The sequence below is a fragment of the Antechinus flavipes genome, chromosome 2 (assembly GCF_016432865.1).
Source record: "Antechinus flavipes isolate AdamAnt ecotype Samford, QLD, Australia chromosome 2, AdamAnt_v2, whole genome shotgun sequence".
NCBI classification, from domain to species: domain Eukaryota; kingdom Metazoa; phylum Chordata; class Mammalia; order Dasyuromorphia; family Dasyuridae; genus Antechinus; species Antechinus flavipes.
Genome location: NC_067399.1, coordinates 425753941 through 425766118, shown reverse-complemented (window position 1 = coordinate 425766118; position 12178 = coordinate 425753941). Strand labels below are relative to the sequence as shown.

The window sequence follows — 12178 nt, the reverse complement described above, 5'->3', positions numbered from 1 at the left end:
CTAGTCTGGGGCATATAGGGAGGTAAAGTCTCAAAACAAAATATTATGAATAGGGGTCTATAAACTTCATTGTACTGTCAAAGGGAAACATAATACAAAGAAAGATTAAGAACCTTTGATCTAGTTCCTTCTTTAAGGAGAATTGAAGACACAAAGAAAGAAATTGATTGGCCAGTCATCTAGCTATTTAATGGCAGAACAGGGACTACAATAGAAATCCTTCTAAGCAAAGGATTGAGAAGTTTTGTTTCCATGACTGAGTGGAAATTCTTTGTGACCCTGTTTTGTTTTTTTTGGGGGGCAAACATATTGGAATAGACTTGTTTTCATAGATGAAGAAACTGAGGTAAACAGGGTTAAGTGACTTCTCCAGGGTCACATAATTAGTCTGAGACCAGGTTTGAATCAGAAAGTGGAACTTTCCTGATTCCAAGGGCAGAGCTCTATCCACTGTACTACTTAACTGCCCAGATTTAGAACCTATCTATTCTAACCCTCTTATTTTACTGGTAAGGAAACTTGAAGCCCAGAGAGTTTGATTAACTTGCCAAATTAGTTAACTTGATTAATATAGTACCTGAGAGGCGGAGCTGGGATTTGAACCCAGGTCTTCTGACCCCAAATCCAGAGCCCATTCCCCTGGCTTATAAATGTTTCTCTGCTGGCTTATAAATGTTCTTTACACCATACACAGGTATATCATTATCAATATCTATCTGTCTCAATCCTCAAATGCTTCATGGATGCATGGCACTTGGACATAGGCAATCCTTTCCTCATCAGTACTGCTGTTTCTCCATGCCTTGGTTGATGGCATTCCTGAATAACTATGGTTGACCAAATTCATCACCTGGTGACTACCCTTCTAACACTTGATTAGATCCCTCCCAATATCAGAGGTCCTTAATTTAGGGTCCATAGCTAGTTTTCAGAAAGTCCACAAACTTGGATGGGGGAGAGGAAATCACACAATTATTTTCACTGATCTCTAACAAATTTAGCTTTTCTTTCCATTATGAAAATTTGCCATAAAAATTATTTTGGGAAGAGGTATGTAGATTTTACCAGATTGCCAAAAAGTTCCATGACACTGTCCTAGACAGACAAATCATTTCTGGCTTTCTAGCTTTGTAGGCTTTATCAATATTCAAACTCATCTGAAAATCTAGTCATTTTCATACCACAATGAGGACCCAGAAAAATGTAAAACATATCACAGTGTATCAAGGCCTGCTTCTGCCCTCACCAGCTTGCTGAATTTCTAGGGTTCATTTACAGGGGCTTTTAAATGACCTCAGGGGTTTATCCAGAACAACGATTAGATGTTTTCACCTCCCACAATTCAGGTTTTAAAATCAGTGAGTTTATCACTAATCTATTTCAATCTCCTTGAGTGGAAGAGAGATTATGTTCTGATAACCATGTATGAGATGCCAAGGAGGAAGGGATGATGTGTGTGGGGGTGTGCAAGGATAAGGTAATCTGTCCTCCTTCTCAAGTCTCCTGCTGAGCCTCTATACACCACCTCTTTTGGTAGATTTATTTAAAAAAAAAAATCCAGCCTTCTGCAGAAAACTATTTCCTTCCATACTTTGCCAGATAGTGATCTTTGATCAACAAATAGTCAACATGAGAATCCATAAGAATGCACTCAGCCAGCTGTAGGGGGAGGGGAGGCATTCAAACCCCAGGGATGAAACATAACAGAAGGACACAGAGCAAGAGAGACTTGTGGTTGTCACGGCCTTAGCCCACTTGCCAGAAACAGTCCTGAAGAGGCTGTCTGGGTGACCAACAGACAGCCCTGTCCGAGTACTGGGGGCCCCATGGGGCCGAGCAGCTGTGGAAGTCGCAGGTGGTGACACAAGGGGAGAAAGTTCATCCCTTCCCCTAGTTCTGAAGTCTGTCAGCCTGACACCAAGTCTATTTCAGGGCTCTGTTGAGATGGCCGTTGTCCCTTCTCCTCTGTCCACTGTAGTCAGCCTCCTAGGGCTCGGTGCTTCTGAAGCCATAGCTCGGAGCAGATGCATTCACCCTGACGGACCTCCCCATCCTGCCCCTGGCAGTTCGGGGAATAAGACCGATTCCCTCTGCAGGTGGCGCTTCCTAGAGCACCTTCCCTGGCCACTAGGACCTGGATCTCGTCCTTGAGCGGTCTGCTTCTCGGCCAATAGCTTCCCTCCCCCCAAAAGCCGGGGACATGCCCAAGAGAAATGCCTAAACAAAGGCGATGGAGAGGCAGTGGCTGCCTCCTCCAGGAAGCATTCCCTGCGCTAGAGCAGGCACGGCGGCGACTGGGGTGCAGGGGAGCTCGGGTGGGGCTGGAGCATTGAGAGGTCGATGGTTTCGCTGTTTTTGCTTGCCTGACCCAGCACCCCGATGGTTTGTTTCCTCATCCCTCCCTTTCCCGACACACACCTCAGGGGTTTCAGGTGAGCCCCCAATGTCACAGCTAGCTGCCTGTGCCCACTTTCCCTATTAATGCAGTTTTGCTTTGGAGCGATAGGATAAATGTGAGGAGGTGGGAAGAGCCCCAAAGACTAGGATAATGGAGCGCCGGGCAGCTCTGTAAGGGGGGGAGGGTGCCAGCACCTGGCTACAGTCGGGGTCCCTAGGCTAGGGGAGAAGGGAAGGGGGGTAATATTTAGTACCCCTGGCACCTGGAGGAGAGGGGTGCAGGAGGGGCAACGGGCCAGCTCGAAGCCAAGGACAGGGTGGAGGGCAGCGGGCAGTCCTGCCTCCCTGCTCCCTGGCTGGAGGCGGCAACCCCAGTGGGCACGGCCTGGCCCCGGGCAAGTGTGCATGCGTGTGTGTGTGTATGTGTGTGTGTTTGTGTGTGTTGGCGGGTTGGGAGGGCGGGAGACGCCGGCAGTCGGTCAGCCAAGCCCGGCAACCGGGCGACAAGCCAGCTCAGTCCCGCGCAACGGCCGCAGAGGGGCGAGCAGAGAGTGGCAAGCAGTTCCGAAGGGGAGCGGGGTACAGTGGGCAGCCAGGGCGCGGGGAGCCGCTTACCTGGTAGGGTCTTGTGAGCGGTGTTGCCCATCACTCTCGGGTGGGGGTGGGCAGCGGCAGAGAAGGCGCGGAGGGTCCCCTAGTCCGGTCCTGCTCCGCTATGCGAAGGGCCATTGACAACTAACTACTTGGCAGTTGCTGCTGCTGCTGCTTCCTACGCGCGCGACGGGTGCCCGGGTCCGAGGACTCGGCTCCCGGACATAGCTTGCTGCCGGCACCAGCAGCGAGCGAAGGAACAAGCGAGCAGCTCCCGGGGCCACCGCCGGCTTGCGCCCCCGGGAGGCGGAGCCACCTGGGCTCGGATAGGGCCGGCCTCCTCTCGCCCCGCCCCTCCCGGCCCGCTGTTCCTTCTGCATTTGCTCAGGGGCGGCGGAGGCGCGGGAGGCTGGGGGCGGAGTCCGGCCGCATCTTTTGAAAGTTTGGAAAGGGCAGCTGGAGAGGAGCAACCACGAAAAAGCCGGGAGCCGGCGCCACTCCTCCCTCCCTCGAAGGCCTCCCGTGAGGACAGGCATAGGTGCCGGGCTTTAGCTCGGCCCCAGCGGCCGTTGCCCTGTGTAAACCCAGAAGTCCTTGACTCTTAGGGAGCCTAGCAACTGGGACAGACTGACAGACCGGCCTCCCCTGCCCCGACGCCAAGGCCTCTAGGAGGCTTCCATGCACGCCGCCGGACAAACGCACAGCCCAGGCAGCCACGAAAAACAGGGACATTCATTGGCATTAGTAGCAAAAAGGGACAAATGCCTTTGACAGTAAAAGGAAGGGAAGGAGTAGGAAGAACCTAGTTTAGCTAACGCACACCGCTTCTACCCCCCTCCCCCCTTTTCATCGGTGAGGAGTCTGGGCCGAGGCCCGGGCACTTGCCCACGGTCACAGCTAATTAGTGAGGAGACTGGCCTGAGAGCATAGAATTTAGGATTGAGAAAGGCCTCACAAGTCATCTGGTCCAGTTTTACAGATGAGGAAACTGAGGCCTTCAAGGGGTGTTTCCTAATCCCCTCTAGTCTCCTTCCTTTCCCTTTCCTAATTCTGTTTCTGTATCTTTTGGATTCGGCTCATCTCTGTGCCTCTTTTCCCCCTGACAACCCCACCCCATTCATGAGGGACAGTTTCCCTGTTTGTTCTGGGGTACCAAAGTGTCTTACAACCGTTGATGCTTTGTAAATGTTAAATTAAATGAATGGATGAATTCAATTGCTCAAGGTCACATGAATTTGGCAGAATTCGGCTTCTCATACAGAGTGTCTTAACTCAAGATCCATTTTTCCCACTGGCCCTTTAGCTGGATCCAGATCCCCCGGCTCTCAGTCCAGACTATTTCTCCCCCCTCACATGCCTCTAATTATCTAATGAGGAGAGAAGCTGTTGTTGGAACGTCCTGGCTTCTGAGCGAGTTCTCAAAAGACAGTTTCTGTAGCTGTTTGAGGGAGCAAGGAGGGGTGGGAGTGAGAACTTTGGCACTGTAGGAGAAGGGTAATGAGGGGAATCTCAGTAGGGCAAATAATATCTAGCTTTTGTACAGCGATTTAAATTTTGCAAAGTACTTTACTCTACCTCATTTTATCTTCACAACAACCCTGAGACATAAGTGCTATTTTTATACCCATTTTACAGATAAGGAAACCGAGGTAGAGAGAGGTTAAGTGCTTGCCTACGTTCACACAGCTATTAGGCTCCTCCTGATTCAAGATTCAGGGTTTTATACATTGAGTCACCTAGCTGCCTAACTGGCAGGGAAAATAGGGGCAGGAGCAGAAAAGGAATAAGGAGAAACTGGAATTCATCAGTGTAGTCAATAGGTATCTTTACTTAGAGACTTTTTTTTCCCCCCAATCTATAATACAAAGGAAATGCATTGAAAATTTGAATTCTATCCATTCTCAGAGGGGAAAACAGTCAGAAAAGCTGCCATTGCTCTTTCTTAACTGTTATACAATCTTTAGAAGGGGAGAGGGTCCTATTTGAATATTGTTTGTTTCTATAAGCTTGTCAGCTTTGAGGAAGATATATAGTTTGGAGTAAAAAATCCTTTTGGGGTTATCTAGTCCAATATCCCTTATTTTTCAAATGAGGAAAATGAGCCCCAGAGAGATTATCACAAAGTCACTCAAGGAATGAGTTATAAATCTGACCCCAGATCTTATGATTCTAAATTCAACACTTTGTTCATTTCACCATAAGAAGCCCACCTTAAGATCATCATTAATTGAGAGATCTCCAGAGAGGAGCAGTGAGAGTTCCAATAAGAGAGAGTTGCATAAGTTGATGCAAATACTAAGTACTATTTGATGTAAACCAATTTGTCTGGATAAGAGATTGACCCAATGGCACTGTTTTGAGATTTAACTTGCTTACAGATAATTTTAGTGTTTTTTTTTTTTTTCTCTCAGTCATTTTTAGGTATAGCCTCCACCCTTCCCAAAGATACCCCAAGATGAGTTGTTTCCAGTATCAAAGAAAAACAATTAAGAAAAACATTTTTTACCTATAGTTCCTCACCTCTCCTGAAAGGAGGGAGATGTGCTTTATCATCAATTCTATAGTATCAAGGCTATTGTCGGACTGTTGTTCATACAGAGTCCATGTTTTCATGAATGCTTCAATACCTTAATATTTGGAAATGCATTGGAACATTTCATGAGAGTAAGAAAACTGGATGCTAACAGCCATTTTCCAGTTTTAAAATTCTGGGAAAGGAGACTTTATAGCTGTGGCTGGAGTCAGCCAGTTCCCTTGGCTTGTTTTATTTGATTTTTCTGTAGAAATACATAACCAAGCTGGATGTGATCAGGAACAATGGCACATAGTAAGGTGTAAATGTAAGTTTAGCCACTGGTCACAGAAAGAATTCTTACTTTTGTCACTTGCCTATAATTTAGCAATCGTCCCAGAACAAAAGTACATTCAGAGAGCAGTTCCTCTTAATAAATTTAAGTGGTCAGTATTGGGCAATTTTATGGCAAGGCAGGCTTGAGGCAAACAAAATTCTCAGTCTAGTAAAAACTGTACAGGTGCACTCTGTATACAGTAAACTCTGACATCTGGTTTATAAATCCAGATTTTCACATAATTATAGAGTAATCCTTTGCCTCACAAAGGGATTCCCTCTGTGGTTTCATGAATACTTATTAAGGATTTACACCTTGCCTAGTTCCAAAAAAGATTTGGTAGTATACAATGCATAATGTAGAATAAGATAGTTATGGATGAGAGCAGAACAGGTCAATCTGAAAGCAGCAGAAGGAGTAGATGTTATCAGGCACCTTGCATATATTTTTTCAATTTAGTCATTGGATTTGCCTTTGTTCCATAGTAGTTAAAGCCAAAAGAGAATCACATTGAATTACATAGTTCTCATTATCCAACAAGAAAGAGCATGTAGATTCTTTTGCATAAAATTTAAGATAGAATTTATCATGTGGGTCTTTGTATAAGGGACATTGTGTAACCTGGCAGATCACGTATTTTGAATTTTTCAAAAGAAAAACACACTGCTCCAATGGAGAAGACCAAGCAAGGAAGGAGAGCCACATTTGAAAGGCTGTCATGCAGAAGGGGGGGATTTGTTCTACTTGACCCCAAAAGGCAGAACTAAAAACTATTGGTGAAAGTGAAGCAGATTTCACCTGGAAACCATTAAAACATACTGAACAAATAGAGCTGTCCCAAAGTCTAAGGTTCCTTTTTGGTTCTAGGTTCTGTGACTCAGGAAGCAGTCTACTCCTTCTCCCTGAGGCTCTTTATGCAAAAACTGAATGACCATTGATCTAACACACAATAGAACTGATATAGTTCTATATATAGAACTGGTTCAAGTAAAATTTGAGTTAGATGCTCTCTGAGATTCATTCCAACTCAGATTCTGTGATGATTCTAATATTAGTTCTCTATAAAAGACATTGGGCAAAGTGAAGGTTTTGTCTTCATACTTTTCTTTGTTATAGTCTAACTTAATATAGGGATTTAATTGGATAATCCAGATGCATTAACAGAATCATAGACTCAGGATCTTTGAGATCTTCTAGTCTAGTCTCCTTTTCTCACAGTTAATCTTTTCAATTGATCCTTTTTTCTCAGTTATCTTATGTCTTAAAGGAATGTTTCATACTGTTTAGCACTGCACAGGACCTCAGAGGCTAACCTAGTCTAGTGCCATTACTTTAAACATGAGGTAATGGAAGACCAGAAGGCAAGAAGATTTTCAAAGGGCGACTTGATGATTATTAAATAGCACTAGATCTAAGAAGAAGCCCAGGTCTTCTATCCAAATCTGAGATCCCTTCTGCTACATTATCCTCCTTTCTTAGGGCAGTCAAATTCTGCATTAATTAAAGACTTGAACCTGGGGTTAGGAGATGTGAATTCAGATTTGAGCTTACTATGACCTTGAGGAAGTCCAGTAAACTTGGTCTGCCTTAGTTTTCTCATCTTCAAAATGGGAATTTATAAGATCACCTACCTACTAGGACTTTTATAAGGATAAAATATTGTAAAAGTATTTTAAAAAGCTTAAAGAACTATATTAATGCCATTATTATTATTATTATTATTATTTTGAAGACAATTGAGACTCAAAGAAGAACTATATAATATAATATAGATCTGGAGATGGGAAGGATCTCAGATGCCATTTAGTGAATTTGCGGATTTTACAGATAAGAAAATTGAAGTCCCAGGAGTTATCTATTTTTGCCTTTCATTATACTACTAATAAAAAAATATATCAGCTGAACCCTGGTACCTTAACTTTAGAATGTGTGCTTTTCCCACTGTATCCTGCTAGCTAGCTCCAAGAAAGAAAGATGCCCAAGGTCACCCAGCAAGGGAATAACAGAGCTGTATTATGGGTTTTAACAGTCATTTAATCAACTTGGCATTTATTAAATGCCTGCTGTGTGCCTGAAGAGGTCTTAGAGGCCATGTAGTCTGCTTCCTCACGCTCATTTTATAGATGAAGGAACTGATTTACAGGGCAATTGAGTGACTATATAACCAGTAAATATCTTGAATGAAAAAAAAAAAAATCAGGTTTTCTGCTTTGCAATTACTATAGCATTTAATTCCTGAATTCTTTAACAATTACCTCTACTGTAGTTATTCTGCATTTTTGGTGAAAGTGATAATGATATGCTTTTGTTACTACATATATGGAGGGTAGGGGTGGGTTAAGGATTGGGGACTTATGGGAAGATATGGCTAATTTGTTTTGTTGTAAAAGTCTGTACTTGTATGATCCATTTTAACATTGGTGGGATTAGGAAGTGCCTAAGGGTAGGGTCCAATATTTTCCTCGAAAGGGTTTTGAATCTTTTGAATATTTACACAAATACAGCACTTCTCCAAATCTTAGTCCCATCCAAAAAAAGGGATAGGGAAGGACCTATTTGTATAAAAATATTTATAATAGCTCTTTTTGTGGTGGCTAAGATTTGGAAATCCAATAGATGCTAATCAATTTGGAAATGGCTAAACAAGCTCTGATATATGCATGTAATGGAATATTATTGTGAAATGAAAAATGACAAGCAGGATGATTTCAGAAAAAAAACCTGGAAAGAATTACATAAATTGATACAAAGTGAAGGGAACAGAACCAAAAGAATATTGTACATAGTAAGCATCTGTATTGTTTGATTAAGAACAATGAATAACTTAGCTATTCTCAGAAATACAATAATCCAATACAATCTCAAAAGACTAATGAAATTGCCTTTATAGGAGCTGCCTTCAGAGAAAGAACTGATGATGTTTGAATACAGATTGAAGCATGCTATTTTCACTTTCATTCTTTTTCTTTTGAGTCTTTTTGTGTAAAATGACTAATATGGAAATGTTTTACATGATTGCACATGTATAACCTATACCTGATTTATACCATCTCAAAGAGGAGGGAAGAGAAGAACTCAAAATTTATAAAAACTCCAAATGTTAAAAAATTGTTTTAATATATAATTGGAGGGCAGCTAAGTGGTGAAATGGATGGAGCACTTGCCCTGAAGTCAGGAGAACCTGATTTCAAATCTGGCCTCAGTCATTTAACACTTACTAGCTGGGCAAGCTCCCCTCCCCAAAATGACATTTAATTTGAGGAAATTTTACTTGTATATATGTATAAAGTCTTAGTCCCCAAAATCTGCCTTAAGACTTTTGGAATATTTGTTTGGGACTCCAGAATCAGAAGCTTATCATTATAAGGGACTTCAGAAATGTGCAAATCCAGTTTCCTCAGAAGAAAATGAGACTACTCAAGAAATAACTAGCCGATGGGCACATCAGAAGCAAGCCTCACAGCACGAAAGAAATTATATTATCCAAAAAAAAAAAAAGAAAGAAATTATATTAGCCACAAAATATTTTTAAAAGGGGCAGCTAGGTGGTGTAGTGGATAGAGCACCAGCCCTGAAGTCAGGAGGACCTGAGTTCAAATCTGCCCTCACATCCTGGCTGTGTGACCCTGGATAAGTCACTTAACCCCAATTGCCTTCGGGGGGGGGGGGGAGAAAAAATATTTCTAAAACATCCATAAAAGAACCTCTATACAGTCCTCTGTGGAAAGAGATCTGCTTTCAACAGATCATTTAATATATATGCCTTGTAATACGTAGCATGTACCTTGACCTAGCAGTTAAGAGCATAAAGTAAATGTAATTTGCTGTTAACTATGACAAAAAAATGGTAAATAAACAATGATCTCTGATCTCAAGGAGCTCACAGTCTAATGACTCTTATTCCCGATCATTTAAATGGATGAGATTTCTAAGGCTCTTTGGAGCTTTAAGTCCCATTTCACTTCACTGGAGAACACCTTCCAACTACAGCACTTTTAGGTGTGGTGAAAATGATGCTGAGCTGGTCCTTCTGGCAATAATAATCAATCAGCAAAGGTCAACTGCTTAAGAAACCACACCTAGTCAGAAACAATGGGACCCTGTCATCAGCGTGAATGATGCTTGTCATTCTGTTGGCTACAGCTAGAGAGAGAGGTGCCTTTAAATGCAAGCTCCCCAAATGAACTGGGGGAAAAAAAAAAAAAGATTTGTCTTCCACCCCTCCCCCCCAACACATCAAGATACATCTTTTTTAAAGGTGAGCTCAGCAGGCTCTGCCTGAGATCAGCTAATGGTGCCGCGTCATCAAGACAGGATTCTCTCCCACTGAAGAGCCAGGGTCATATGATGTATTCATGTGTGTATTCACCTCCCTTCATGTACGGTAGTTCTTATTATACAATGACTATATCACCTATTTATATATAGCTCATGTCTCCCAAGGAGCGCAAGATGTTTCACTGACACTTTCATTCATATTCAGAACATTATAAAGTAAAATTTAGTAAGTGCTGAGGCACTGTAAAGCTACTCAAACAGTTCAGATTGAGAAGAACCTTATTCTTTTATTATTATTTTCCTCTGTGTGAATGAGTGATACATTTCTCCCTCATTCCCTGGTCACCAAGAGCTGGCTTTGACACAGCATCCCAGGATTTAAAAGTGGTTACAGTTCCAAACATAAATTGTGTGGTCCTGCCTTCTAATTTTTAGAGAACAAAACAATATGGGACTGGGCTATGAAGGCTATTACATTTTTAATAATGTTTTAAAGTAATGTTTCAAGAAAGTGGCTAAAGAGGCAACCTTTTGTGGTGGGAAAAGAATGGATCTGAATTTGAATTCTGGTGCTGCCATTCACTACTTGTATGATTTTGAGTAGGTCACCCAAGCCACCAGGTCTTAGTTTAGTTAGAAAGTGAAGGGATTTACTAGATGGTCCCTTTCAATTATTAATGATCCAATGGCTAAATTATTTGCCTAAAGTACCTTTCTGTTCCATTTTTAAAAATCCTTATCAGGATTTTCCTGTTAAATAGGAAATCTGCTTAGAGGGACAGATTAGCTTTGAGAAGCCATTTTTTCCTATCCCATTCTACTTCCCATTCCCTTTCTCCTACCTGCCTTCCACTTTTCCAGACATCCCATTTAAGGAGAAATACCTCTCAGGATTCTGGGATATAAGTTGATAATTATTGCTGACTTCTTACTTTGGTCCTAAAGAAGTTCATGAAAGGATTTCAGGGTATCTGTGTTATTACTGGATGGAGAAAAAATGTATTTTTATTTTCACTAACTTCTAACTAAAATTTATCATTTTAAAAATTATAAATTTATTTTTAAAATAAATTCTTCTTCTTCTTCTTCTTCTTCTTCTTCTTCTTTTTTTTTTTTTTTTTTTGCTGAGGCAATTGGGGTTAACTGATTTGTCCAGGGTCACACAGCCAGGGAGTTTTAAGTGTCTGAGGTCAAATTTGAATTCAGATCCTCCTGACTTCAGAGCTGGTGCTCTATCCACTGCACCCCCAAAATATGTTATTCTGAAATAGGATATCTAGGCTTCACCAATCTGCTAAAGGGAGAGGACACACTTTTTTGTGTGAACCCATTTAATAGACCAAAACCCTGAGATATACAAAGGTAACACAGCCATCCAAAATTTGAAAAGCAATTTAATTAAGGCTTTTGGGCTTTGTGATTTAGATATCTCAGTTCTTTGTGTAAATGTACTATTTGCTTCCATACACTCCCATTTCCTTGCTTCTACAGGGAAAGTCTTTGATGTCTAAGTAATTTCCTTCATTGTCTCCCCTAGTAGCTAGACTTGGTGTATTCTCTTAGTAGGCACCTAAGAGTTGTTTGTTGAATTGAGTCTCCAAGAAATTGAATTTAACTCCTAATGTGTCTCAGAAGGGACACTATTGACCTGAGTGGGGAGAGAGATATGCAAAGGAAGAGACATTCCTTCAATTATAGGAACAAAGGAAAATACCTGAAAGAACAGGATACAAATCCTGCTTCAAATCTCACTCTACCATCTCCCATCTGCAAGTCTCTATTCTGGTAAGGAGTTAAGTAATGTGAAGGACCAAGCTGTCGCTGAGACCAAGCAGTTACTGGGAAGTAAAGACAACAGTCAGGGGCCAGCAGCCAGACTGAATGGAAGGCAGTTATAGGGAAAAAACAGGTTTTTTGATACCTTCTCGATTCTGGTTACTTCAAATAAAGTTTACTTTATTGGTCCTTTTGCTGACGGGGAAGATACTTTCCTATGTGTATGTGTGGGAGTGTGGGGATAGGGAAATTGGAGAGCCAATTCATATGTCAAAGGACAGGAAGTT

At 42.0% G+C, this 12178-nt stretch overlaps 1 protein-coding gene across 1 annotated transcript in view; it reads right to left on the bottom strand.

Moving 5' to 3' along the window:
• The window catches only part of NEURL1B (neuralized E3 ubiquitin protein ligase 1B), a 74299-nt gene extending 70057 nt beyond the window's left edge, over nucleotides 1-4242 (bottom strand). Inside the window, exon 1 of the mRNA XM_051978908.1 lies at nucleotides 3013-4242. Coding sequence (XP_051834868.1) covers nucleotides 3013-3043 — 31 coding nt within the window. The 5' untranslated portion in view covers nucleotides 3044-4242. The remainder of the gene's footprint in view (nucleotides 1-3012) is intronic.
• Between the last annotated feature and the right edge of the window lie 7936 nt (nucleotides 4243-12178).